Source organism: Etheostoma spectabile, unplaced genomic scaffold (genome assembly GCF_008692095.1).
Source record: "Etheostoma spectabile isolate EspeVRDwgs_2016 unplaced genomic scaffold, UIUC_Espe_1.0 scaffold456, whole genome shotgun sequence".
NCBI classification, from domain to species: domain Eukaryota; kingdom Metazoa; phylum Chordata; class Actinopteri; order Perciformes; family Percidae; genus Etheostoma; species Etheostoma spectabile.
Genome location: NW_022605612.1, coordinates 41,612 through 66,149, shown reverse-complemented (window position 1 = coordinate 66,149; position 24,538 = coordinate 41,612). Strand labels below are relative to the sequence as shown.

General features: G+C 39.4%; 1 protein-coding gene across 2 annotated transcripts; it reads left to right on the top strand.

Moving 5' to 3' along the window:
* The first annotated feature begins 371 nt into the window (after positions 1 to 371).
* On the top strand, positions 372 to 18,226 carry cetp (cholesteryl ester transfer protein, plasma). Of its 2 annotated transcripts, none has more exons than XM_032511748.1 (17): positions 372 to 717; positions 1,533 to 1,647; positions 1,731 to 1,862; positions 5,790 to 5,860; positions 5,959 to 6,046; positions 6,151 to 6,220; positions 6,622 to 6,682; positions 6,912 to 7,003; positions 9,338 to 9,437; positions 10,394 to 10,473; positions 10,703 to 10,753; positions 10,836 to 10,988; positions 12,507 to 12,574; positions 14,248 to 14,290; positions 14,766 to 14,838; positions 17,868 to 17,953; positions 18,060 to 18,226. In XM_032511748.1, exons 1-17 carry the CDS (start codon positions 570 to 572, stop codon positions 18,135 to 18,137), a joined length of 1,509 nt encoding a protein of 502 aa, XP_032367639.1. In that variant the 5' UTR covers positions 372 to 569; the 3' UTR covers positions 18,138 to 18,226. The 2 variants fall into 2 exon arrangements, with proteins under 2 accessions (XP_032367639.1, XP_032367640.1); XM_032511749.1 differs by having other exon boundaries at positions 375 to 713.
* The last annotated feature ends 6,312 nt before the right edge of the window (positions 18,227 to 24,538 follow it).

Below are 24,538 nucleotides of genomic sequence, written 5' to 3'. Positions count from 1 at the left end.
CAACTGACATGAAACATTTCAACATGCATCATCTGTTGTATTTTCCTATCCTCCACTTGCTTTTATTAATACACTTTGCTAATTTCCTTAAAGCAATCCACACATTGAAAACCCTGGATATGTCCCTGATTTAACATCAAATGTCTGTACTCAGTGATGAGGATTGATTAATGAATAGTTAAAAGCTTCAGAGTTTGTGTATCTACCCAAGGTTTTTTAGCACTTGCATCATAGAAAAGGTTGTACTTTGACCAGTTCACATTAAGTGGACCTAAAATCTGGGTCAGTGTTTGTCTACCAAGTGTAAGTCACAAAGGTTGTCCATCTCTGATTGGATAAAGGACAGGGTTTCTCTAGATAGTTGCAGTACCCTGATGGTGGAGAGAACAAGGTCGAAAATGATAATTACATATGCATAGGAGCAGAGAAGTAACAGTACATGGGATTTGGAGTCTAAAAGGGAAACCTCAAGAAGAAATACTATACTTATGAACATAAAGTAAACTGCAACTAGTCCACAGGGTAAGACCTTAACCAACTCTCACAGAGGTTAAGTATCCAAGTCCAAAATGCCTCAAGATGTTTTCTCACCGCTAATGATCCTACTGCTGTTCCTATCTGTGTTTGGGGCATCCCATGCCTGCCTGCCAGACCCTGCTTCAGCCTACAGATTCACCGGAGCTGTATGTCGCCTCACCTACCCTGCAGCTCTTGTATGTGAGTGGTATTGTGACCCTGTTTTGCTATTTATCTCCAAAGACATTCTTCATTCAACAATTTATCAATTTAAAGCTGTATTGCACAACTATTTTAAATTAACATCCACTACATTCAAGCCACTGAATTGACACAATGCTAATTAAGTCTATCAGCTCCCCAAAATTATCTTTGTAGTTCTCGGTATGGCTATTTTGAAGAGTCCATCATGTTCTTTTAATCCTCTGTGTCCTCCTTGATTTGACAGGATAAACGACTATACCTATTATACTTAGTAACAAAAGTACAGCATTTTTTTCTGCCACACAGCATAGTTTTTTTCCTTAATTGCATCCCATTTTGCCACACTGTAATCCAGTAGAGATCTTATTTATTAATTTCTTTAATCCAGTTTACTACGATGATAAGATAAATTATACATGTTAAGAAAAGTGGCTCATGGATCTTTGTTATGCTTATCAGTTGAATTTTCCAAATAAAATGAAAAATACAAAACTGGAAACAGTAACTATTTCAGTATTATTTTATGCCAAAGTTATTATGTTTATTATTTTGATGTACTGCATATTGTATAATGAGGAAGTACAAAACACTAGCTCTGGTGGTGTACAGCTGGACTGGTGTATAACAACATTAGCTGTTTTTAACTTAACTTAATATGACGTGTAACCATGCAGGTTACTTATTTAATTTTGGCTTCTTTATACATATATGGAAGTGCCAATGAATACCCAAATGTGTGTGATTTCCCACCTGTCTGCCATGTATCTGTGCATGTTTTTGACCGTATGTCTGGGTTTGTGTGCTACTGGCAGTGAATGAGAAAACCACCAAAGTGATTGAGGCAGCGTTTCAACATGCCAGATACCCCAGTGTGAAGGGAGAGAAATCCCTGAGCTTTATAGGTAGAGTCATGTATGGCCTGGACAAGTAAGTGGACACACACAGCCATACACAGATTAACACCCAAAATGTCATAAAATCCTGTAACATTTCTCCATTGACCCAACCAGTTTGGAGATTCACAACCTGTCAATTGGTCAGAGCGCATTACAACTACGTCCAGGTGAAGGCATTGTTTTGGAAATAAGCAATGTGTCCGCAGTTTTCAGAGGGAGCATCCAGTATGGATACGGCAGCTGGCTGTGAGTCAACGTGTGTGTGTGTGATCAGCAACAAAATATACTCTGGGATTATTTCTGCACTTATTCCTCCTTGGTCAGAGAAAAACAAAATAATCATAAAAAAATAGGATATACTATTTATTACACCAAATAAACTGTAATCTGGATCAACAACAATTCATATACCAAATAATTGCTGGAAAATCACTCGATGTCCTTCGCCTTGCAAAACTCCATTGGTTTTTGGGAAACGTCAACAAACTTCAAGCTAGCAAGCTATTTGCTGAAAATGGCAAGTTTTAAAGACAATGTGGATCATGCAACAAGTCAGGCCTGCTTGGTTCTTTCCGGGAATGATTGTAAAGATTGTAATGATTGTAAAGTTCTTCCCAAGACCAATTTGCAGATACACCATTGCTGTAACAGGAGCTGCCCAAGAAGATTGTGATTGGTTTAAAGAAAGATACCAAAGAAAGAAACACTGTTACGTTATTAGAATCAGAATCAGCTTTATTTGCCAGGTATGAGGACACATACCTGAGGACACAGGGAATTTTGCTTTGGATTACACAAAAAACAAAAACAAAAAATGTACACACACAGAAACAATTTAGACAGGTTGAGGCAATAGTGCAATGAAGAGTGCAAAGTGTGCAGGAGTAAATTATTTTTATGATAAATTATTATCTCAATTATGGAGCATTGTGCAAAGGATGCTGGAATATGTTATTATATAAGTATTATGTTACAATATTAACGGTATGAACAGCTCGGAAATACAGAATGATGAATAAATAATAAGTGGAACCAGTAAACAGATTGATTAGAGACAGTGTTGCTGGGTTATTGCACAGGAATTGAACCTGGCACTGTAAGAAGTCAGCTGTTCATCAGAGTGATGGCTTGTGGAAAGACAATATTCCGGAGTCTGTTGGTTTTGGCGTACCGTGCTCTGTAGCGCCTACCAGAGGGAAGAAGCTGGAACAGGTTGTGTCCGGGGTGAGACAGTGATGTTTCCTGCCCGTTTTCTGACTCTGGGAGTGTATAAGTCATGAATGGAGTGCAGGTGGGCACCGATGATCTTTTATGCAGTCCTAAATGTCCGTTGTAGTTTGCTCCTGTCTTTTTTGGTGGCAGATCCAAACCAGACAGTGATGGACGTGTAGAAGTGGATCAGCAGCTCCTTAGGCAGGTTGAGCTTCCTGAGCTGGCTCAGGAAGTACAGCCTCTGCTGGGCCTTCTTGATGATGGTGTCAGTGTTGGGCTCCATCTTTATGTCCTGGGATATAGTGCATCCCAGGAACCTGAAAGATTCCACAGCCCAGCAGACACAGGGCTGTTTATGAAGGTAAATATGGTGCAAAATGTGACAGCGCATAGATGCGATGTGAGCGCTTGTAGAATATGATTTGAGAGCTTGTAAATAAAATCTCTACTCGTAGATGTAGTGTGAGCACTTAAAGAATATGACTTGAGAGCTTGAACTATGGGGCGCCGTTTGTAAATAGGCTCTTGCTGACCTTAATGCAAGCAAACGTGACAGACCAGTCAAAGTGAGTACCCCCCTCGTGGCTGGCTATAGTGGCTATAAGTCCGACACCATTCATAAAGGTGACACTATAAACTCATAGTCCTAACACAGTTTCCCCAACTGTTTTTATTATTTTATGTAGTTATTATCACCTTGATCCAAGTTCAAGAGTCCATTTCCCCGGAAGAGATGATTTTTATTTGTTATTTGACACTATAAACATACACTGACCTCCTCAAGCTTTTATTTTGGTATTTCCGGTTACCGGCATTTAATTTGCATATTAGCTATTTAGTTTCACCCGAAACATTTAGATTTAACATTTAGATTTAGATTTAGATTTAACATTTAGATTTAGATTTAGATTTAGATTTAACATTTAGATTTTAATATTTAGATTTAACATTTAGATTTAGATTTAATATTTAGATTTAGCTTTAATATTTAGATTTAACATTTAGATTTAGATTTAGATTTAATATTTAGATTTAACATTTAGATTTAGATTCAACATTTAGATTTAGATTTAACATTTAGATTTAGATTTAACATTTAGATTTAAATTTAGCATTTAGATTTAACATTTAACATTTAGGTGTAACATTTAATATTTGGATTTAATTATTTAAAATATTTCCAAGTTGACAAATATTGTTGTAAATGTGCAAGAAAGTGACCCCTTAAAATTTCATACCAGTTTTTTAAACATTATTTAAAGCTAAATGTGACAAAATGTTGCTGTTATTTTCAGCGTGAGCCGCTTTACAAATGGCGCCCCATATTGAACAACTGAAATTGAACTCATAGATGCGATGTGAGCAGAAAAAAAATCTGTACTCGTATTTGTTTTTTGTGTGACTTCAGTCACTTTTCCAGTACAACCACAACTCAGTGATTACAACCTCTTGAATCTGTCGCTGCAATGTGCATCACACAGTCTGCGCCCTCAACTTTTGCAGCACTTCTTGCGATACATTTGGTGCAAAACTAATTTGTACCTGTGGACTTAGTCTGTGGAGCGCTGAGCCAACAGGACCGCTGGGGACAGCAGGGTTTCTATTGCCAGATGAGGGACAACTCTGTCCGGCTTATTCATGTAGCATGAAAGCTAGCGTTAGATAACCAGGAGCCAGCCCGCTTCTAAATACAGTAAATACCTTTTAATTATCTAAACACTTTTTAACAGTCCAACTGAAACACTGGTGGTGAGCTCCAGGTCCTGCGGCCGCGGACAGACCGCCATCATAGGTGATTGTCTGAAGTGTGAGTTGGTGAGTTGGTGTGGGAGAGGGGTGTGGACTGTGGGCTTTTCAAACCTACAGTCCATTCAGCTCGTCAGTCAGTCTGCAGGCCTCTCCACACTGACTGAGAGTCACTGTTTGTGAAGCGGTTTTCCAGCTTATCATTATAGCTCCTTTTAGCTGCTTTGATCAGTGTGTTCCAGTGCAGGCCTGTAAATCCAGCTTTGACTTGTTGGTCCATCTTTTCACACTCTTTACAACAGGTTTGGCAGATTTTAGTTTCTGCCTGTATGTCGGTATAAGATGAACCAGACAGTGATCAGAAGGTCCGAAAGCTGCATGCGGGACACAGCGATAAGCGTCCTTTAATGTAGTATAGCAGTGGTCCAGTGTGTTAGTGTCCCTGGTGGGGCACTTAATTTGCTATCTACTACTGTGCTGCAGTAAATGCATTTCTGAGGTTTGCTCTGCTTAAGTCCCCAAGATCAATGAGCAGGGAGTCGGGATGTTTTTTTCTCTACGTTAGTTATCTGGTTGGCCAGGTGCAGTAACGCTTTACTAACACAGGCCTGAGGCGGAATGTAGAATACATTGCAGTTTATGAATAATATCCCTAAGTGAGAGCTGCATGATTTCTTGAGCACTGTGACATCTGTACACCAACCTTTATTTATGTAGAGACAGAGTCCGCCTCCCCTTGCATTTCCCCTGATTGTAGGTGAAGTGAGCGGTCCGGAATGCGCGGGGTGAGCCATTATTCAGTAAAACAGAGGATGGCAGATGTGCAGGAGTCCGAGTTAGTTCTATTGAGGAGCAGCAGTTAATCCATTTTGTTGGCCAGAGAGCAGACATTTGCCAGGTGGATAGAAGGGAGCATAATGTCTCAATTTAACCGGTGCACGGTTAAATTGGTGTTTATGATCATCCTGCAATTGTGATTTAAAATGTGCTGTATTTAAAAGTGGTGAGAGCTCATTGTTGTTGTGTTCAGGCAGTGCATATCCTACAGATTACATGTCAGTCAAACAGAAGAGCCACACTGTAACTTACCTCAGTGGATTTCCTTTTGATTAAGCTTGAGTTTCTGTAGTTTGCTCTTTCAGCCATGGTGACATCACTTCCTTTTGAAAGTAAATTGATTTGTATTTATTTTCCATTTGTATTCATTTTTCATAGTGTCAGCGTTGCACAATCAACTGACTTTGAAATTGAATCTCAGATTGATCTTGGGATCAACCCCAAACTTTGTAAGTATTTTATGTTGCACGTGTATGCAGGGATTGACCCTTGATAGAAACTGCATTAAGAAAAGTTATCTGCTATTTCTATCTGTCTCCTTTGCCAGACTGTGGAGAAGGGAAGGTAGCAGCAGACACATCAGACTGTTATCTTAATTTTCACAAGCTCCGTCTGCATCTGCAAGGCGACAAAGAGTAAGTTACAAAACCGAAGCCTGGTGGGAAGTCAACAGCAGGACAGAATCAGGCATTACATAACCAGTGTCTGTCTCTGCTGTATTTTTGCTGTTGTTTGTCAGACCCAACTGGCTGAAGAAGCTCTTCACTGACTTCATCACCTTCACTGTCAAACTGGTCATAAAGAGACAGGTGAGGGCAAGAGAAACATAACTAACCTTTCCTACATCTTTTTTTTTTGCCTGGCAATAAGAGTAAATCTTGACATAATCACAACAAACTAATAGTTGTTCATGTCTGCTTACAGTCAAAGTAAAGGTAATACTGTTGAGCCGTTTTCACAGGTCCCGACATTAGGTCCCGACATAGACATAGTCCCTTTCACACAGGTAGCAAACAACAGAAGAGTCAGATGTCAATTTAACTCACTGGAAATACTCTGGATCATTGGTGATTAAATTATTTTCAAATGTTATCGACTAGAAGAATCAAATTCTGAAAGAGAAACAAGTCATTTTGTGGGGGTTGTGACACTCAAAAAAAATGTATCCACTAAAAAAATGAAAGGGGCTTATGTCTTCTCTCAAATGCAGATTTGTAAGGAGATCAACAAGGTGGCAAATATAATGGCTGACTTCATACAAGATACAGCAGGTGTGTGCGTGTGTGTGTGTGTTTGTGTGTGTGTGTGTGTGTGTGTGTGTGTGTGTAAACAGAATAGAGAGACAGAGCAAGTGACTCCGGTCATATCTTTATGGTTATCTGTGTCCATATACTCTATGACAATTTGTTTAAATCCATAAAATAAGTAAATTAATCTGATATGTATAAGTGTTTTTTTCATCTGGAATGTATCTAAATATTAGTGTTGGTGTGCTTACAGAGCAGTTCCTCAGTGATGGAGACATCAAAATGGACATTGGTGTAACTGCCGCTCCTGTCATCACTGCTAACTACATTGAATCATACCACAAGGTAAGGAACACCTTTATATCAAGTCTAATACACAACCATATTTTCTTTAAATTGTGTTCATGGTTTGCATTGATAAAAAGAAGTAGGAATGCCGTACAAAATCAAGCATAGGTATCTATGTCCAAAAAACACACAAAAACACAAAAAGCAAGTTCTAATTACTTATTAGGAGAAAAAAATTGAACATCAGACAACTTGGGACAACTGAACTTTAAAGATGAACGTGTTTATATATTACCAAGTTAAACTGGTAATCCCTGGGGAATGTAAACAGGTATTTTCTGTAACCACCAGCTGAGGTCTTTTTGTAGAACATTTTTTATAGATTTCATATTGTGTCAGTATAGCTGTGTTTATCTGGATTTTGTTTTTGTACGTTCAGTTCTGTTCTTGCATAACCAAGATAGATATGACCACTGCCCAGTTGGTTAATGAACTGCCCAGATGTTACAACCTTAAATCAAATGCCAAACTAAATATTTTGTTATCTATTCATGCAACAAGGCCAGTAGGACCATACATTGAGGAATTCTGAGGCCAAAGGGAGGATGTTAGGACCACTGACCCAAAGTCCACCAAAAAGGAACTCATTTTTGCAACTTAAACTACTTATTTGGAAATAAGTAATATAAATTATAGTATAGTATAGTAATAGGAAGATGCATATCCCAAAACGCCATGGAACAAATAAAGGCCCTGACACACCAAGGAGATTGTCGGCCTTTGTTCCAATTTGGGCTTTCCTCAGCTAGTTATTTCCCTCAGACCAGCTTGATGGGCTGTTTCTATCTCTCTGTGCAGCAGCAGGTTAGGTTTCGAGTGACCACCAGAGAGGTGTTGGCACTGTTTCTTCAGTAAGACTTTTGGCCAGTCGGAACACAAGGATGGCAGATCGACCAGAACTGTTTCTTCAGCTCTAAATATTTAAAGAAGTGGAACACAAGGCTAGAGTAAATGAAAGAGCTGTTTCCATCTTTTAAATGCAGCTCCTATATTTACTTGTGTTACCACATCTCTGGTCATTATTATTTAAAAAAGGGACAGTGCACAATAAGTGTATTGCACCAGATATATGATGCAAATTTCAATCTGTTGTCCCTGGGCGTGTATACAGTACATTATAACAATGTTAAAATATTATTCCACATAACATTAACTGGTACACTTGAAGGACAGACCAATGCATGTACAATACATTCAGTGAGGCATCCTCAGACCTCAATGACAACATGATTATTTTTTAGTTCAAACTAACCAAAACTCATGCACTCTCTAATATTTGTGGGGTTAGCATTCCACTGTTTGTTGCTTTAACTAAAAAAGCAGCACGTTTTGTTGAGCAATGTTTTATATAACAGTATATAACAGACTCCCCTTGTTTATGATCTTGTTTGTTTTATTTCACCATGAGCTGTTAATAAATTGTTTAAGTGGTGGGGGAGCTAAACCATGCAGTCTATTTCAAAGTAAACAAACAATGGTCATTAAAAAAGCCCAATAATATTTTTCAGTTGGAATATTGCAATAAATGAATTAATTTAACATGACACTTCTACTGCTTACTACTGAACAGTGCAGTATGCAAAAGTTACTTCATGCTGCATTTGTTAGTTGTAGTCGGCAGTTCCGAAAACAGCCAAAGTATAGACTGCAGGATAAGTAGTTCAAAATAATAACTGAGAACTAGAAACAAGAATAACCATAGACCTGCAAGCACAGATCCAAGCCCCCAAAGTCACATGATACAAAAACATGTGCAAATTGGTTCTAGGTTAAAAAAACAACAAAACTAAATTCCATTTAATGTCATTGATGCCAATATACAAAACACCTCATGTACAATAGCACCACCTATTGGAGGATTGACGTCAACACACAACCTTAGAAGAGAATGGAGAATGGGGAACAACTGAGTCTGGATTTTCTGTTTAATCTGTTGCCAATATCCGCACGATTTTCTGTTTTGACTCCAACCTAGAAGAAGTTGTTTCTCTATAACTTGCGCATTTTTCAGATTATCATAATTCTTTTGATAACTTTTGCTTGAAATTGTCAACTTTATCAAACATTGATAATACACAGTAGTTTATATATAGTTGGCTGTAATACATCATATACATTGCAATTTAGCTCTTTGGCAGGCCCCTGCCCACTTTAATAATTTTGGTACAGTTCCCTCTGTATTATGCATGGATAGCAGTAGCATTCAGAGTTTTACAGTTCACATTGATGTGTACATGTAGATAAGAATCCCTTTGTTTTAGGTGTAAAATCTCATATTGTCTCTTTACTCATCCCTCGTCATATCTTTTCTTTTTTAAATAAATATCCCAGGGGCTGACCAACTACAATAATGCTTCCGCTGTCATCAATGACTCTGTTTTCCACCCCAGGCAGCTGACGGAAAACAGGATGCTTTACTTTTGGATCTCAGGTCAGTAGTTGGCTTGGATTTAGAAGTGCACGTACATTAGAAAGGAAAGGAACAATAAAGGAAGTATCCAATGTGAAATGTCCAACACATGTTCATGTTGCTTTTAGGACTTAGGTTCTAGGTGTGCTGTTAATAACTATGTAAAACTAATGGAAGTTGGTCATTACATTCCTCAAGATTAGAATCTATTGCATCAAAAGTAATCTCTTGCCCATTAGATTTTGATATACAATACCATAATTGATATGTGCAGATATATTTAGAAAGCAAGAATTTAAAAAAAGTTTGTATCTTAATGCAATTTCAAGTTTTGAAGTATCGTCTAATTTTGTTGTCCTTGTCTAAGGTGGGTGTAGTTATTATTGCTGTAGACAGCAACTTTTAGTTTCCCCTGAGAATCTTTGTGTGATAAAATGATGTAGAAACTTGATTTTGTACTAGATATATCTTGCGTAAGGCAGTTTTCACATTTATTTGCTTTCCAGCTGTTATGACTGGTAAAACATTTAAAGTAATCTAAGGACATTTTTAAGCATAACCTCCATAAGCCTAAAGTATAAATTCAGTAATTAAATATATCTAAATTACTTCACGCTTCTGTCTTTTTGTCTCTTAGTCATCTGGTTCTGCCCAAACTCTCTACCTGTTAAAGGGGAGTTTCTTCTTGCCCCTGTTTCTCATGGGGGAAAGTTATGTCTCTGAAAATGTTAAGATGTAGTCTAGACCCGTTCTATATTAAAAATGTCCTGAGATATCTTCTGTTGTAATTTGACACTAAATTGAAAAAAAAAATTGAATTGAATTCTCCAGTATGGTAGTCAAAAGCAGCAGCGCTCATGAGCAGCAGGGTAGGCCACTGTCTCAGTTATAAAGATTATCTCATCTCTTTGTGAATTACAGGTGTATTTCTACTAAACATTGTGTTTAATACAGCTATAACTTGTGTTTAACCCCAGACCAGGTCTTCAACCCCATGCTTACTGCTGCCCACCAAGATGGCCGTTTCCAACTCAACATCTCTGGAGCAGAGCTAACTGTAAGCACATCACTTTCAAACATATACTGTAAAACAGCCAGGTGGGGCGCATTTAACATCACATATGGATGGCTTTGATAGCTTATTTACTGCCTTTTGGAACCTGAGTAATATTCTTATTGGTTCTTCATATGCAAAAAAAATACTACAAACAGTCTGGAAATCTGGTCACAGATGTTTAAACTGTTGCAGTTCATTCTTTTGTTTATATTGCTAAATGTGATTTCAGGAACTTTTCAAGACAAATCTCTCCAGTACCATGCCGGACTTTATTAGAAAGGTAACACTTCTCATCCAGGCACATTCCCAAATGCAAGCACCTTTGTCAGGTGAGACATATTATTTTGCATTTGTGTGTTCAGTGTCTGCTAGAATCAGGTTCCCCAGAGCTAAGAGTCTGGAGTTCATCTGTTCCCTACCTAAACACCTCCACCTTGGGTACAACTGTCTGGGGGAAGGCCTCTGGGCAGCTCCACTGTGGGAGTCAAGGAACACCAACACTCTCCTTTCAAACGGTATTTTGCTACTTATTTTGTGACATGACATTTTCAGAGATCTGATAGAAAGCTAAAGAAAACAGAATATGTATGAGTTGAGTGTTTTGATACATCCCACACTACTGAAAGACTGTTCCTGCACACCACTGCACTGCTCTAACGTGTAATATGGTACAGTGATTCCAAAGCAGAAGTACCACAAGAGGTGCTTTTCCAGTTTTCATGGAGTATGTGAAAATATTGTAGAGCAGCTCATTCATTTGAAAAATATAAATAATTATTTCATTCACCCATCCATACATACAGTACATACATACATGATTTTTTAAAGGGATGTCCATCCTATTATATGCATATATTTGTGTTCTATTCAATACACAAACCAAATGGTAATTTGCTGTTGCAGTTTCTTTACCTGCACAGTGGCACATGCATCCCACTTCAAGTGGTCATCAATGTCTATCCCTCAGTATGTATTTGTTAACTCTTTTTATGGGTTTATTGTTAAACTTCATGGGAGGGATTTCTTATCTGCTACAGCTCAAATCTATGACCATTTCCTTTGTTTTATACACTAAAAGTAATGAATTAACATTTGAAATAATCAGTTGGGTCTGGATCAGGCTAGCTGCACAAAACATGGTAACTTAAGTGCCACTGCTTTCATTAACCTATTTAAGGCTAAATTCAGCCTTTTTGGGGGGGAATGACAAGAGGTTGTTGAAACTGGTGGCCCCTTCCAAATGTTTATGTCTCACTTGCTGTCTGATTTCCGGCAACCCGCTAGCACTCTGTACTATCTGCTGCCGGGCCAGGCTTTTGCGGGAGATAGGACAATGATATTTAATGACAATATAAACCCCTTAATCCAGTTCAGCTGCTGGGAGGTAAATCGTTTCAGTGCAGGATAAGGTGAATGTAACACTGTTCTGGATAAGGCCTTTATTATAATTTAAATAGGAATTTTTATTTGTTATTTAGTACGGTAACAAAATGGTTTAAAAGCAGACCAATGTACTTGGAATACCATTAATGTGTTAATATGTTTCATGCATTGCACATATGTGAATGTGCTGTGTTTCGAAAGCATTTCATACAGTCAAAATGGCGACATCTGCCAGGCCACCCTTGGTATTGCATTTGTAAGGAATGATAAAATGAAATACCACAATGCCACTGAGATAGAATATAAGTGTGTTCTAATAAAAGAGTGAAAAAATGTTATTTCCCTTGCGGAATCAATACAGCATAAATTGTTTATTATAAGAGGTCGCAATTGTGCCAAATTTACAGTCTATAGCTTTGCTTTTAAATTCCAAGGAGATAGACATGCACATCCCGTATTAAAATTTGATGCAATACCTTTCTGATGCGGATGCAACAAAGAAAGGCATTAAGTGAAGTTTTTTTTTACATCTTGGCATGTTACGTGTCCGAGGCTTAGTTAAAAAGTGAAAATATGACCATCTGTGACTACATCTTGTGATTAGATAGTTGATAGACGTTTTTATTGTTTTTCTTTTTTTTTATAAATAGGATGTGGCCACGGACATCACCGTTTCCTATGCTGACAAGAAACTTTTTCTGCATGGTAACCCGTCAGAGTAAGACATTTCTTGTTGATTTTTACAGGATTTACGGGCTTTGAACGACTTTCATGCAGAGTTTAGGTCGCAAGATGCGAATCATTATTTTTAGGCCATTTTTAATTGAATTCAGCATAAAGTACCAAATTAATTTGTTATAACTTATATATATACAGAGTTATATTTTTGGGTTTCATGAAAGCGCCTACATATTTTTGCATTAATCAGTCAGAAAGCTATTGGTTCTATAATAACACAGATAGATGCAGAACTTGCTTCTGTACATAGGCAGACAGTCACACTAAATGTGTCAGTATGCTCAAAACCATCCATATCATGCAGCGTGTCATCCAATCGTGTCTGAAGGAAAGTGGCCTCACTCAAAGGTGCACTCAAAGGTGCACTAAAAAGCATGCGGTCATGGAGAGGGCAAAAGGTGATGTTTGTTCCAATGTAGATCATGGCGCACATTTCCCCAAATGCATTAATGGTGCTGCACTTGATTGTACACACAACAAAGTTCTGGTAGAGAACTTGGAAGAGAAGTTTAAAAACTGTTTTCTTTCTCACTTCTACACATCTGGCCCATCTCTGTGTTAAGATTGTTAGATTGCCGGTTTTGGAAAGTTACAGAAATAATCTTTATCAGTCCAATTCTAATTTAATCTACTGGATGACTGTCGCGTTTGGCACAAAATGTTCTACTCACATCACTCTTATCATTTTTACTTTCATTAGCTCCACCCAAACAGAAGTCTGCCAATTTGTATTTATGGGCAAGGTTTTTGCTAGAGGATTTATCAGATTTGTTTAATTTTTGGTTGGTAAAATCATACAACTAATGTGACCCTAAATTGTGAAGGAATAGTTGATAGCTTGGGCATGATGTCGTAAGTCATGTGACAACATATACATGGAACTTATTTTAAAACTCCTCCTAGAGGCCTTAACAGATCCTTCTCAAATCTGATGAGAAGGTGGCACCTTTGCAGCCAGTGTATGAAGGTGTGTATGAATGGTGCCTGCACTGTGTAAAGCACTTTGAGTAGTTGTAGTGCTTTTTTTGTGACCCTAAACTTCAGGCCCTTTCATAAACCATTTTCTATAGACAGTTAAGGAAACAGGAAGTTGTTAATAAAATTGCTAAACATAATTTCCAGTGCCACACACTCCATGCAGGAAATAACATTACTTACTCAGTGTCAGTTGGTCAAGGAAAGGCACAGTTTGCATGTTTCTTGCTGCTTGCAACTTAATTTTTTTTTTATGCACAAAGTGAAGAAAATTATGCAATTAAATTTAACTGGAATTGTATTTTAAATAAGATTTAATTTGACAAATTAATTGATAGATTGATCTAAATTAGGCATAAATCAACAGCAATGTTATTATTTTTACACAAATATATCTACATACTGTGTAACTTTAAAACTAAACTCACGGGCAATGAAGATTTGTATCACTGATGACAACATCAGGATGTCAGGAGAATCTCGAAAACACAAATTTTACGCATTTTTGTCAGCCCTGCCATTTGTGTCGCCCAGCACAAATTTGCGTTCTTTCGCATCTTTGCATTGATTTTGTGTGTAATTGGGCCGCCCAAAATATTTGCTTTGTGTTTGGTGTGAACACGGCATAAGTCCATATCCTGTGTTTGGTGTGTGATGGTGATCCTTCTTCCTCTCTAGGATCTTTGTATTGCAAGCTGAGCTGCCCTTACAACATCAACCAGTAAGAGCTATTTTCATTTATTTATTTATTTATTAAATGGAAAATACAATAGTTTAAACCTGCATAGGAAATTATTTGAGAAATTTGACATGATAGTGATGCAGATCAATTCTATCTTAAATACAGCCAGAGCCACAAGAGAGGGAGATAAAAGCAAAGAAAGCTAAAGCAAAAGGTCTTTTTGACCTTTTGCTTTTGCTTTCTTTGACCTTGGCCATCACACGTGTATGATAAACAATATAAGTCTACTGTGTGTAATCCTTACATTAAAAATGATGCATATTGTAGTACATGATTATTCTTCTAATACCAATTAATAATAAGAAAGGAAACAAAGATTTTACAAGAGAACACAAAAGTAAGTTTTTTTCTCCCATTTAAATTATTTTTTGTCCATGTTGCTTGTTGGAACTCCGCTGCTGTTTGAATGTTTGATTGGACTTCATCCGTCATCATCCGTCTCTCTTTTTTTTAGCTCCTAGATGAGGCAGAACTGGAGTTCATAAGAGAAGCTGTGGAGAAGATAGGCATTCCCAAGGTCCTGTCTGGTAAGGGAAAAAGAAATGTACACAAATAATACAGTGAAACCTGGTTTAAACCTCAACCTCTTGACCCCACCATCAGAAAGCGTTCTCTTTAAACAAATGGTTCTTGCAGCTTATTTCCCTGTGGAAGGCCTTTCCTCCTCAAATGTATTAATTTTAAATAGTTGGCTGTTCCAAATTCAGTAGAAAATATAAAGTTATTGTTTTACTATAGCAGTAGTAACTAACTTTGCCTGAAAATACCCTTAACTTGGAGTATCAACTCATAGCAGCATCAAAATGTAACTTCAGGAAATGAAACTGGAACCTGTAATGGCTGCATGTTGTGTTATGTTTTATTTAATTCCAATTGTGTAAATAGGTAGATGCTAGAATGTAGAATTGGCATTCTGCATCAAGCATTAACACTTAAGTTCGCAGCTATGAATGGTTAAAGGAGTAATGTGGGTAAAATGGGTACCACAGTCCAAATTCAAAATACTGGAGAGAGTTGTCTCCTCCCTGGCCCCTTCTCCCCCAAACCGAAGCTCATGCGATTTGACAGGTTGAAAAAAGCTATACCCAACATCACACAACATCAACGTTAGCTCGATGCTGGCTAGTGGTGTAACGGACCACAGTTGATCTGTACGGATAAACACTAATGGTTCGGAATACATATGAACTGCAGATCGATTGCAAAGTTTAACCATAATAATAGTAAAATAACTTTTTACTGTCGCTGTTACTTAACGTAGGCTGATAAATCTCTCTCTATCACCGGTGCTTAAATGACCAGTACCAGAATAGCAACACAGAATTTGGTGCCTGCTCTGCTCTCTGATGCTCCGAAACAGACGTTAGAGGCAACAGAAGCATCGCTGTCACGCTAGTTAACACTATCAATACACTTGGCAGCAGGTAACGTTGTTGTTATGTTAGCCTAATGTTATCTAGTAGCTGGATATAACACAGTTAAAATGCTGACAGTTAAACGGTGTAAAAGTGATTGTATTTCACTGTAAAGGATTCCAACACTGGGATTTACAACAGTCTGCTGCTAAAGCTGTGAGCTAAAAGACACAAACTAGCACTGGTCATTGCTGAAAAACAACACAGACGTGAAAGTTGCATTTACTTGAAACTGGTAAATCTTTTTAAAGGTTATTGTGAAATACCTTTTTCTCATCTGTTTTTGTCATTTAACAGCAATTTACTGGTGAAAGGGTAACACTTTAGAATAAGGTACACAAAAAAAAGGTAGTTACTGTTTTTGAAAGAGTAACAAATGATTAATTACCCTTTTTCAGAAGGGTAGTTACTCTTTTTCAAAAGGGTAGTTACCCTTTTTTAAAAGGCTAGTTACTCTTTTTCAAAAGAGTAGTTATCCTTTTTCAGAAGGGTAGTTACCCTTTTTCAGTTACTCTTTTTCAGAAGGGTAAAAACCCTTTTGGAAAAGAGTAACTACCCTTCTGAAAAAGTGTAACTACCCTTTTGAAAAAGGGTAACTAAGCATACGTTACTCTTTCAAAAACAGTAACTACCCTTTTGTTGTGTATCTTATTGTAAAGTGTTACAATTGAAAGAAGTTATTACCAGTGCCTGAGCGCCAACAGCGGCAACAACAACAGCCCTATTGAAACTGAAGGAATTATTCTTTCTTTCTTTCTTTCTTTCTGTCTGTCTTCCGGCAAATAAATCACCTTTTTGAGGGGCTTAACATACTTAAAAACTCACCAACGCACCAAGTCTGGTGAAAATTTACGTATTTTCCGCACTTTAACAAATTCCTCCTAGAGATTTCCTCTGATCAACTTCAAATTTGGTATGTGCCATCTTAAGACCTTAGGGATGATAATTATTTAAAGAAAAACTTTTCGTCATAGTGCATGGCCGTGGCAGGGCCGCCATTTTGTGCTTTTCGCCTCTGAAACAGGAAGTGGGTGTGTACATTGTCCAGTTGGCTTGAAATTTTTAAGATTCAATAAGAATCCAACCCTGACAACATTTACAGGCCGATATTGATTCAAAGTCATAGTGCCCCCTAGTGGCAACAGGAAGTAGACCTAAAAGTCAAAGTGCTATAATTTAACAAACTCTTCCTAGAGATTGCATCTGATAGACTTCAAATTTGGTCTGTACATCTCAACACATTAAAAATGAAAGTTTTTAAAAGAAAAACCTTTCGTCAAACAAGTGGGGGTGGCGGCTTTTTTTGAGCATTTATCGATGGACGAAGAAGTTGTTTTATCTTGAGTGTACATTGTCATATCTACCCGAAATTTCTCATGATTGACAACAGTCTAGGCCTAAGGACATTGGTAGGTCAAAATTGACTTATGATCATAGCGCTCCCCGCTGGCAACAAGATGTCAGCCTTATATGACAACATCATCTGATTTACATGAAACTTATTTGTGGTCTACATGTGACAATGAGCCACCCGCTATACTTTCACCACGTCGATGTACTCAGACCACGCCCCATGTTATGCGTTTTGATTAATTTTTTTAATTAACAGTCTTGTTTGAGATATCATTGAACTCAACAGAGTTCCTATTTTAATTGGTGATGGTTTGTTCTGCCCCTTACATATAATGTTCAGAAAAATGCCAAGTTTTTTTTAGATCAGGTATAACCTAACTCTGTTGATCCAGTTTGTTTAGTTGCTGCCGCACGCTGCTTTGTGTTTTATATCTTGCATCACGGTGTGTCAAAATGGGCAGTGGGGGGTAACACACAGGCCAAAAAAGCAAACATTCTGGACTGGAATAGAAATGTCATAAGAGAACATACTGGCTTTAGCATTGTTGGCACAGAAGAAAACATGTTTGCTTAGTATCTGATGACATATTAAGGTCATTTTATGATTGAATACAGTAAATGTTTTACATATTTGTCCTTAAAAGTTAAAAGGTTTGGGTTGACACGTAGCAGGGTTCAAATTACCGACTGTGTAATTGTTCGGTGGCTACATTCAAGCTTCTACCATGGAAAAGGGGTAAAGTGGTGTCCTGTTTAATATGTTTTTTTGTAATACTTTTGTGTTCCAGTTCTTGAGATTGAGCTAACCAAGCTGATGGACAAGCAGGGGACCAACCTATTTGACATCATAAACCCAGAGGTGCTTCCACTGGATGTAAGTGTTCTCTTGACTTTTGTTCTTCTTATCATGTGCCTCTATTTGTTTTACTTCTTAGTCACATTGCTTCTGCCCTGCCCCTGCCCCCCTTTCAATGCTGCAGGGCTTTGTGGTGATTCAGATGGATTTTGGTTTCCCTCATCACCTCCTGGTTGAGTTCCTCAGGAAGACACTACAGTAAATGAGCACCCAAAAGCAATTTGGGCCAGATTTGGTGTTGCTTGCAAAGAAACTGTACCTCTTAAAATAATTATCAACATTTTAAACCATGCTTCTGTTGTATACTAATAGCACGTTTAGATGTTTGAGTTTTATATTTATACTACTGTCAGTTGATTAAAACATATTAATCACAACATTAATCACAGTCTTGGGCTGTAAGTAATCATGATTAATTAATGTATTTACTTGTAAACGTGCAGTGTTGAAATAAAGAAATACATGACAGACTGGTTTAAAGAAACAGATTCTTCAGTTTTATTTCAACCATTAACGTTTATTAAACACGTGTTCAATAACAATCTTAATTTGTTGAGGCATCCAAATGAACTGCATATTTAGGAATATCCAACAATTTTTACAAAGTAATGTGTGCTTAAAAGCCAGACGTAGCTTAACTGCAATTTTTTTTGCATAGTAAAATCAACTCAAATTAAAGCTTCAAGCAGCGATGGAGGGCCCTCGCTAACCTGCCCGAGTCGGGGTTACTGGCGGACGCCCCTCCTTGCGACCGCGCATTTGCGCGTCACTCATACGCTGAAAATCGTCCCCAAGAAAAAGGCACTTCCTGCTGAGTTCAATGACACATCAAACAAGCCTATACATCATACAGGTCCTTATCCTTGAAAGGGGGCGTGGCCGCATCATAGGGGGGCGGGTCAAACATCACCAATAAAAAAGGAAGTCTCTGCTGAGTTCATTGATACCTCACACAAGCCTATACGTCAAACAGGTCATTATCTGTGAAAAGGGGCGTGGCCGCATCATAGGGGGACGGGACAAACATCACCAATAAAAAAGGAAGTCTCTGCTGAGTTCATTGATACCTCACACAAAACTGTACGTTAAACGGTTCAAATGTTATGAAAGGGGGCGTGGCCTGTGTGACTGGGCGTAGTCAAAATATAGGGGCCGCTTCAGTATCACATGTAGACAACACATTCTAAGTTTCATGTAAATCGGATGATGTTTGTCATATAAGGCATATTTCTTGTTGTCAGATGGTGGCGCTATCTCCAAAAGTCCATATTGGCCTGTAGGTGTCCTCAAGCCTGGACTCTTGGTGATTGTGGGAAATTTCAAGCAGATACGACAACGTACACTGTAGTTACAGCCACTTTATCCTTCATCAGGGTGGGTCTCTGTGTGTGTGTGGCACCTTGTACGGCAGCCTTGGCCACAGTGTATGAATCCGTGTGAATGGTGAATGTATCCTGTATGATGTAAAAGCGCTTTTTGTTGTTGTTAAGACTAGAAAAGCGCTATATGAATACAGCACATGTGTAAAGATGTGTTCATAATTTTGAATTGCTAACCTGAACTTGTGTCTGCCTCTGGCCAGTACTGGAACTGGTCAGCCGCATAGCCTGCAGGAAACCACGTTCACATCATGAATCTATCAGTGATGCAGATCCGATACAGAGAATCGATTAGTTCATTCTTTGCCTTGTCATGCCGGTCGACATCAGTGGCTTCAGGAGGGACTCCCTCATAGGTGTCTGTGTCCAGCACTGCTCTCAGTTAGGCAGGTCTACAGTTGTGCAGAGATAGATGGATGGGTGTCTCTTTTTTTATAGTGAGGTGAAAACACCAACACAACCTAAAATCAAATCATAAAGTTAGGATATATGATACATACCTTGACTTGTACTTTCTATGACAGCCTGAGTGGAGGAAAGGCAGCTCTGAGCTTCAGCATGGTTGACCACTGACCTCTGCAGTGACATGGAGAGGTTGCTCAGTTGATAGATGGTGTCATGAAGAAGGCAACAAAACCTGAGCACTCCAACATCCTTGCCTATAATGAAGGAACCCCTTGGTTTTGCCTTCAGAACAGCATTGACGTTCGTGGCCTCCTGGGACTACAAGCCAAACAACTGCCTTACATCAGACCGCATTTAAAACTGATTAACAAAAAAATAAAGCAAACTTAAATAATCCATCACACTTCGGTTTTAGTAGGCTATAAATACATAACTCTCCAGTGGCGTACAACGCCAGCATATCCCCTGAGAAAAATGGTCAAGTGCTTTGAAGAGATGTGGTAGCACCGGGTTCCACTTTTGGTTGCATCAAAGCCTTCATGTTGAACTCCCTGAAGTTTTAGGCTGGCCTTGTTCACTCCCCTCTTATGATATAAGGTGTGAGTCCACTCAAAGGTCCTAAACTTTCCTGGCCATCACATTTTTCCGTATTCTGTCTGAGAAGGGAAGCTCTAGCTTGGGCCATGCAGTGGATCCCCAGCACATTTGGTCTGTCTGCACAAAGTTTGTAACAACACCATTGTTTCCTCCTGTCATTCGCTCCATCTGGTGGTGATTGCCACTAGCTTGTTTTCCAATCAGTGCTGACTCCATTTTCCATTACTGACCCACTGCTTCAGCTATATTTGTAGCATTTGGCTTTGAAAGCTTTACCCCGACAAAATCAACTTTGACCTTCCCTCACTGGCACTCCTTGTGTTGCTTTGCTTAGATTTATAATAAGCAGACGAGGCGTATTTGCTGGTTGAACATACTTTACTCAACAGCTTTCTTCGAACAACCGCTGCTGTGCTACCCGCAGGCTACCACTGTTTTCACCTCCTGCCTCCGGCTTCCACTACGTGGCATGCTGGGTAATGGAGTTCTTAACCCAAGTATCCATAAAATCACATCTTTCCCTTAATTAAAACAATCTTTACCTCTTACTAAATAACATTTACCCCCGTAGAAAAATAGCCATCTTCAAGTTCTTAACTATACATGTAAACAAATGTTTCAGTTAAAACTTTTTTTTTTTTTTTTTCTTATCTTAAGTCCATGTTGCATTTGTCCCCAAATAAACTAAATAAACTTTAGCAACTTCAATCAACCGTTTAGGTGGCTGAACATGTCTCTTAGGTCTAGCTGTACTCCAGCAGCTGGCAATTTCGACAGTTTGGAGGTGTCTCAACAGCTGGTGGTGCAGACGCTGCTGTGAGACCACTGTCAGTTAGCTCCATAGATTCAGCCGTGTCCCGCTGAACTGTCTCCTGACTGTAGTTCCTTCTCAGTCAGCTGTAGTTGAAGATCCGTGCGGTTCCTCCTCAGAAACACTCCATTCTCCGCTGGACTTGTAGGAGGTGGACAACTTCCTCCTCCACCTGTCCTTTAGTCTCCATGTGCCTGTAGAGATGTCCCTGAGACGCACCATGCTCCAGGCTTCAGCATCGGTAATTGATTTGCCGTTCGATCAAACCCTGTTTTTGTTTCGCTTTCTGTTCCTCCTTTACTTTTCTGACGTATGAGCACTTTTTGGCGTCAGCAGGTCTTCATTTATGTAGGTTAGAGCGTGCGTCTACCATAGCATTTGGGCTGGTGTAGCCGTTCTGTAGAGTGCACTCCTATAGATCAGTAAACTTTTCTGAAAGTCATCTCTGTCCGGGTGCTTTTTTCATCATGCTTTTTCACTGTTTTCACTGAGCTTTCTGCTAAGCCGTTGGGACGGGTAGTGGGACTCGACGTGAGTGTTGAAACCCCATTCTTTGGCAAAGGCAGCAAACTCGCTGCTGGAAAACTGAGGCCATTGTCCGAAAACACTTCACATGGGACACCATGTCTGGCGAAGACAGCTTTGAGGTAGCTGATGACTGCCTTGCTTGATATTGACTGCAGCGCTCCAACTTCTGGATAATTTGAAAGTAGTCATGACCACTATGTAACTCTTTCCATTACGTCAAATAGGTCGTTCCAACCTTGTAGTAAGGTCTGTGGGGCACCGGATGAGTCTCACGGCTCAGCTTGTTGTTTTGGTGTGGATGCGACAAAGTTCACATGACGCTATTGTCTGGCTGATATCTTGGTTGATCTCGGCCAGTACTTATTCTCTTGCCCGTGTTTACTTGACTTCCCGAGGTGGCCTTCGTGTATCTTTTGGAGCATTTGTTTATAGTGACGATGGAATAACAAACTGCTCCCCTTCAACACTAATCATCTACCCCAGTGAACTCGGCTCTGCAGTTCCAGTAGTTTTATGTCATGGGGCAATCCTTTTTGTTTTCAGGCCATCCTTTCTGTATCGCACGCTTGAGTTCTTTCATAGTTTCGTCAGATTTGTCTCCTCTTATCTGTTCTGTTCTGTCAGGTTACTGGCAGATTTGTCACAATCATGTCCAGTATGCCTGTATTTTGCATTGTCTCGCTGTCCGTACGTTCCCCTTTATCCACTGCTCTAGACAAGGTGTCGGCGGTTGTACATGTTTCCTTGTGTAATATCATGTGCACGTCTATTTTTGCAGCCTGATTAGCATGCGTTGTATCCGCACAGGACAGTCATAGAGGTTTGGACAGATGGACACCAGAGGTTTATGGTCAGTTTCTACTTCAAAAGCTTGACCATAGACTATGGTGAAAGCGTTCCACATGCATACATGCTTGCTAATAGCTCCTTCTCAATTGAGCGTACCTGGATCCGCGCTTGTCAAGGCTCTGACGCATAGTCGACAGGTAGCCACTGCGTCGTATTCCTGCAGCAGCACCGTCCCAGGCGTACTGTGACGCATGCTGAGATTCTTGTCTCTTTTCTGGTGCAATAAAACTTTAACACGGCTCTTGTGTCAGAGTCTCTTTCGTTTCACAAAACATTTCTCCTGCTCATGAGACAGATCCATTATTCTTCTGTTCAAGAGACTCTGAGAGGTGCTGACTGCGCTGACAACTGTGGGACAACTTGGCCAGATAGGTGACCATTCCCGAAAAGTCTGACCTCATCTTTGGTGTTTGGTCTTCCATGTTGTGTTGCGACGTTTTCTCGGTCAGCTTCACTCCCTCTTCAGGACAACATCTCCACAAAGGTAAGTGTTTTCACTCCAAACTCACATTTGTCTTTGTTAAGTTTCAGATCACTTCCACTTGTCTTGTCTAAAACTTGTCTCAGTCTTTCGTCATGGTCTTCTCGATTCGACCCCCAGACTATGATGTCATCCATCATTGTCTCCACTCCTGGTAGTGCTCGAAGATCATGTGTATAGTCTTATGGTAGACTTCAGGTGCTGCAAGATACCATACGGCAGACGAAGAAACCTGTACTGCCTCAGGTGTATTGAATGTGCACAGTTTCGAACTCTCCGTCCAGCCTCAGCTGCCAGAACCCTGACGAAGCGTCTAGTTTACTGAACCATTTAGCTCCCGCAAACTGTGCCATGATTTCTTCTGGTTGGAACTTAAAGTGTTCCCTTTATCCTTTGTTCAAGTCCCTTGGGTCAAGCACGTTCATCAGAGCACACTGTTTTCTTTTGCAAAAACACCAGCGAGCTGACCCATTCAGTGGTTCGTCTATTTCTGATGACCTCCAATTTTTCATGCGCGCTAGCTCCTCTTTCAGTTTACTACGCAGCGCAAAAGGAATTTCCTGCAAGGATGCACAACAGGAGGCACACTTTATCCACACGTATTTTGTGTTCTCCAGGTAGACATCCAAGTCTTCGAACAGTCCATACTCTCCATGAGTGAGTCTGGTCATTTGCAGTATCTGATGTCACAACAAACACTCTTTTAACCAGATGAGCGTTTGTACATCTCTTGAGTCCCAGAATTGGTTGTGCACTGTATCCACGATCAGCAGCAATGCTCTTATCTGGCTGGCCTCTGTGTTTAAAGGTTGCGATGATCCGCCTTTAACAGGAACCGTTCTCCAGTGTTCCTGTCACTTTGTTTTAAGGATGAATTTACTTTTCACTGTCAATTTTTATAGTCTTCAAAGATAACGGTTTACATGGGCACCTGTATCTAACTTGAACGGTATATCGTCATCACCTCGATTGGCACAATCCATTGCTTTTTTCTGTTTTATGGGCACGTACCACATCTACAGATGAACTCATCTACTCCTCTTCATCCTCACCAACTGTGTGAATTTCTGTTTAAAGCTGACTTGCAACATCTTGCATAGTGATGGCTATTTCCACATTTGTTACAGGATTTTCCATAGGCAGGACAGATTTTGGCTTGTGGCTGCCTCCACATTTACCACATTTGAATTCTTCAGATTTCTCTTCTGTCTTGTTGGTAACGTTGTCTTTTCCTCAGCTTTTATGTATGCATGCACTGTAGGTTCACCTCTCCGAAGCTCTTTTGCTTGTGCTCGAGTGGTTTCCGTGCTCTGCACATAGTGACACACTGTCTAGTGTAAGTCCAGTCTCTCTGAGCAGTCTTTCTCTAAGTGCATTATCCACTGTGCCAAAACAATCCTGTCTCTCACTAGGTGATCTCTCAGGGTGCCAAATTCAATGTTTGCTTAGTATGTGAAGCTCTGCTAAGTACGTGGTCAAAAGGTATTCCTGCTTTTGATCATGGGTGAAAACTATACCTTCAAATGTCACATTCTGACTAGGCCGAAGTACTC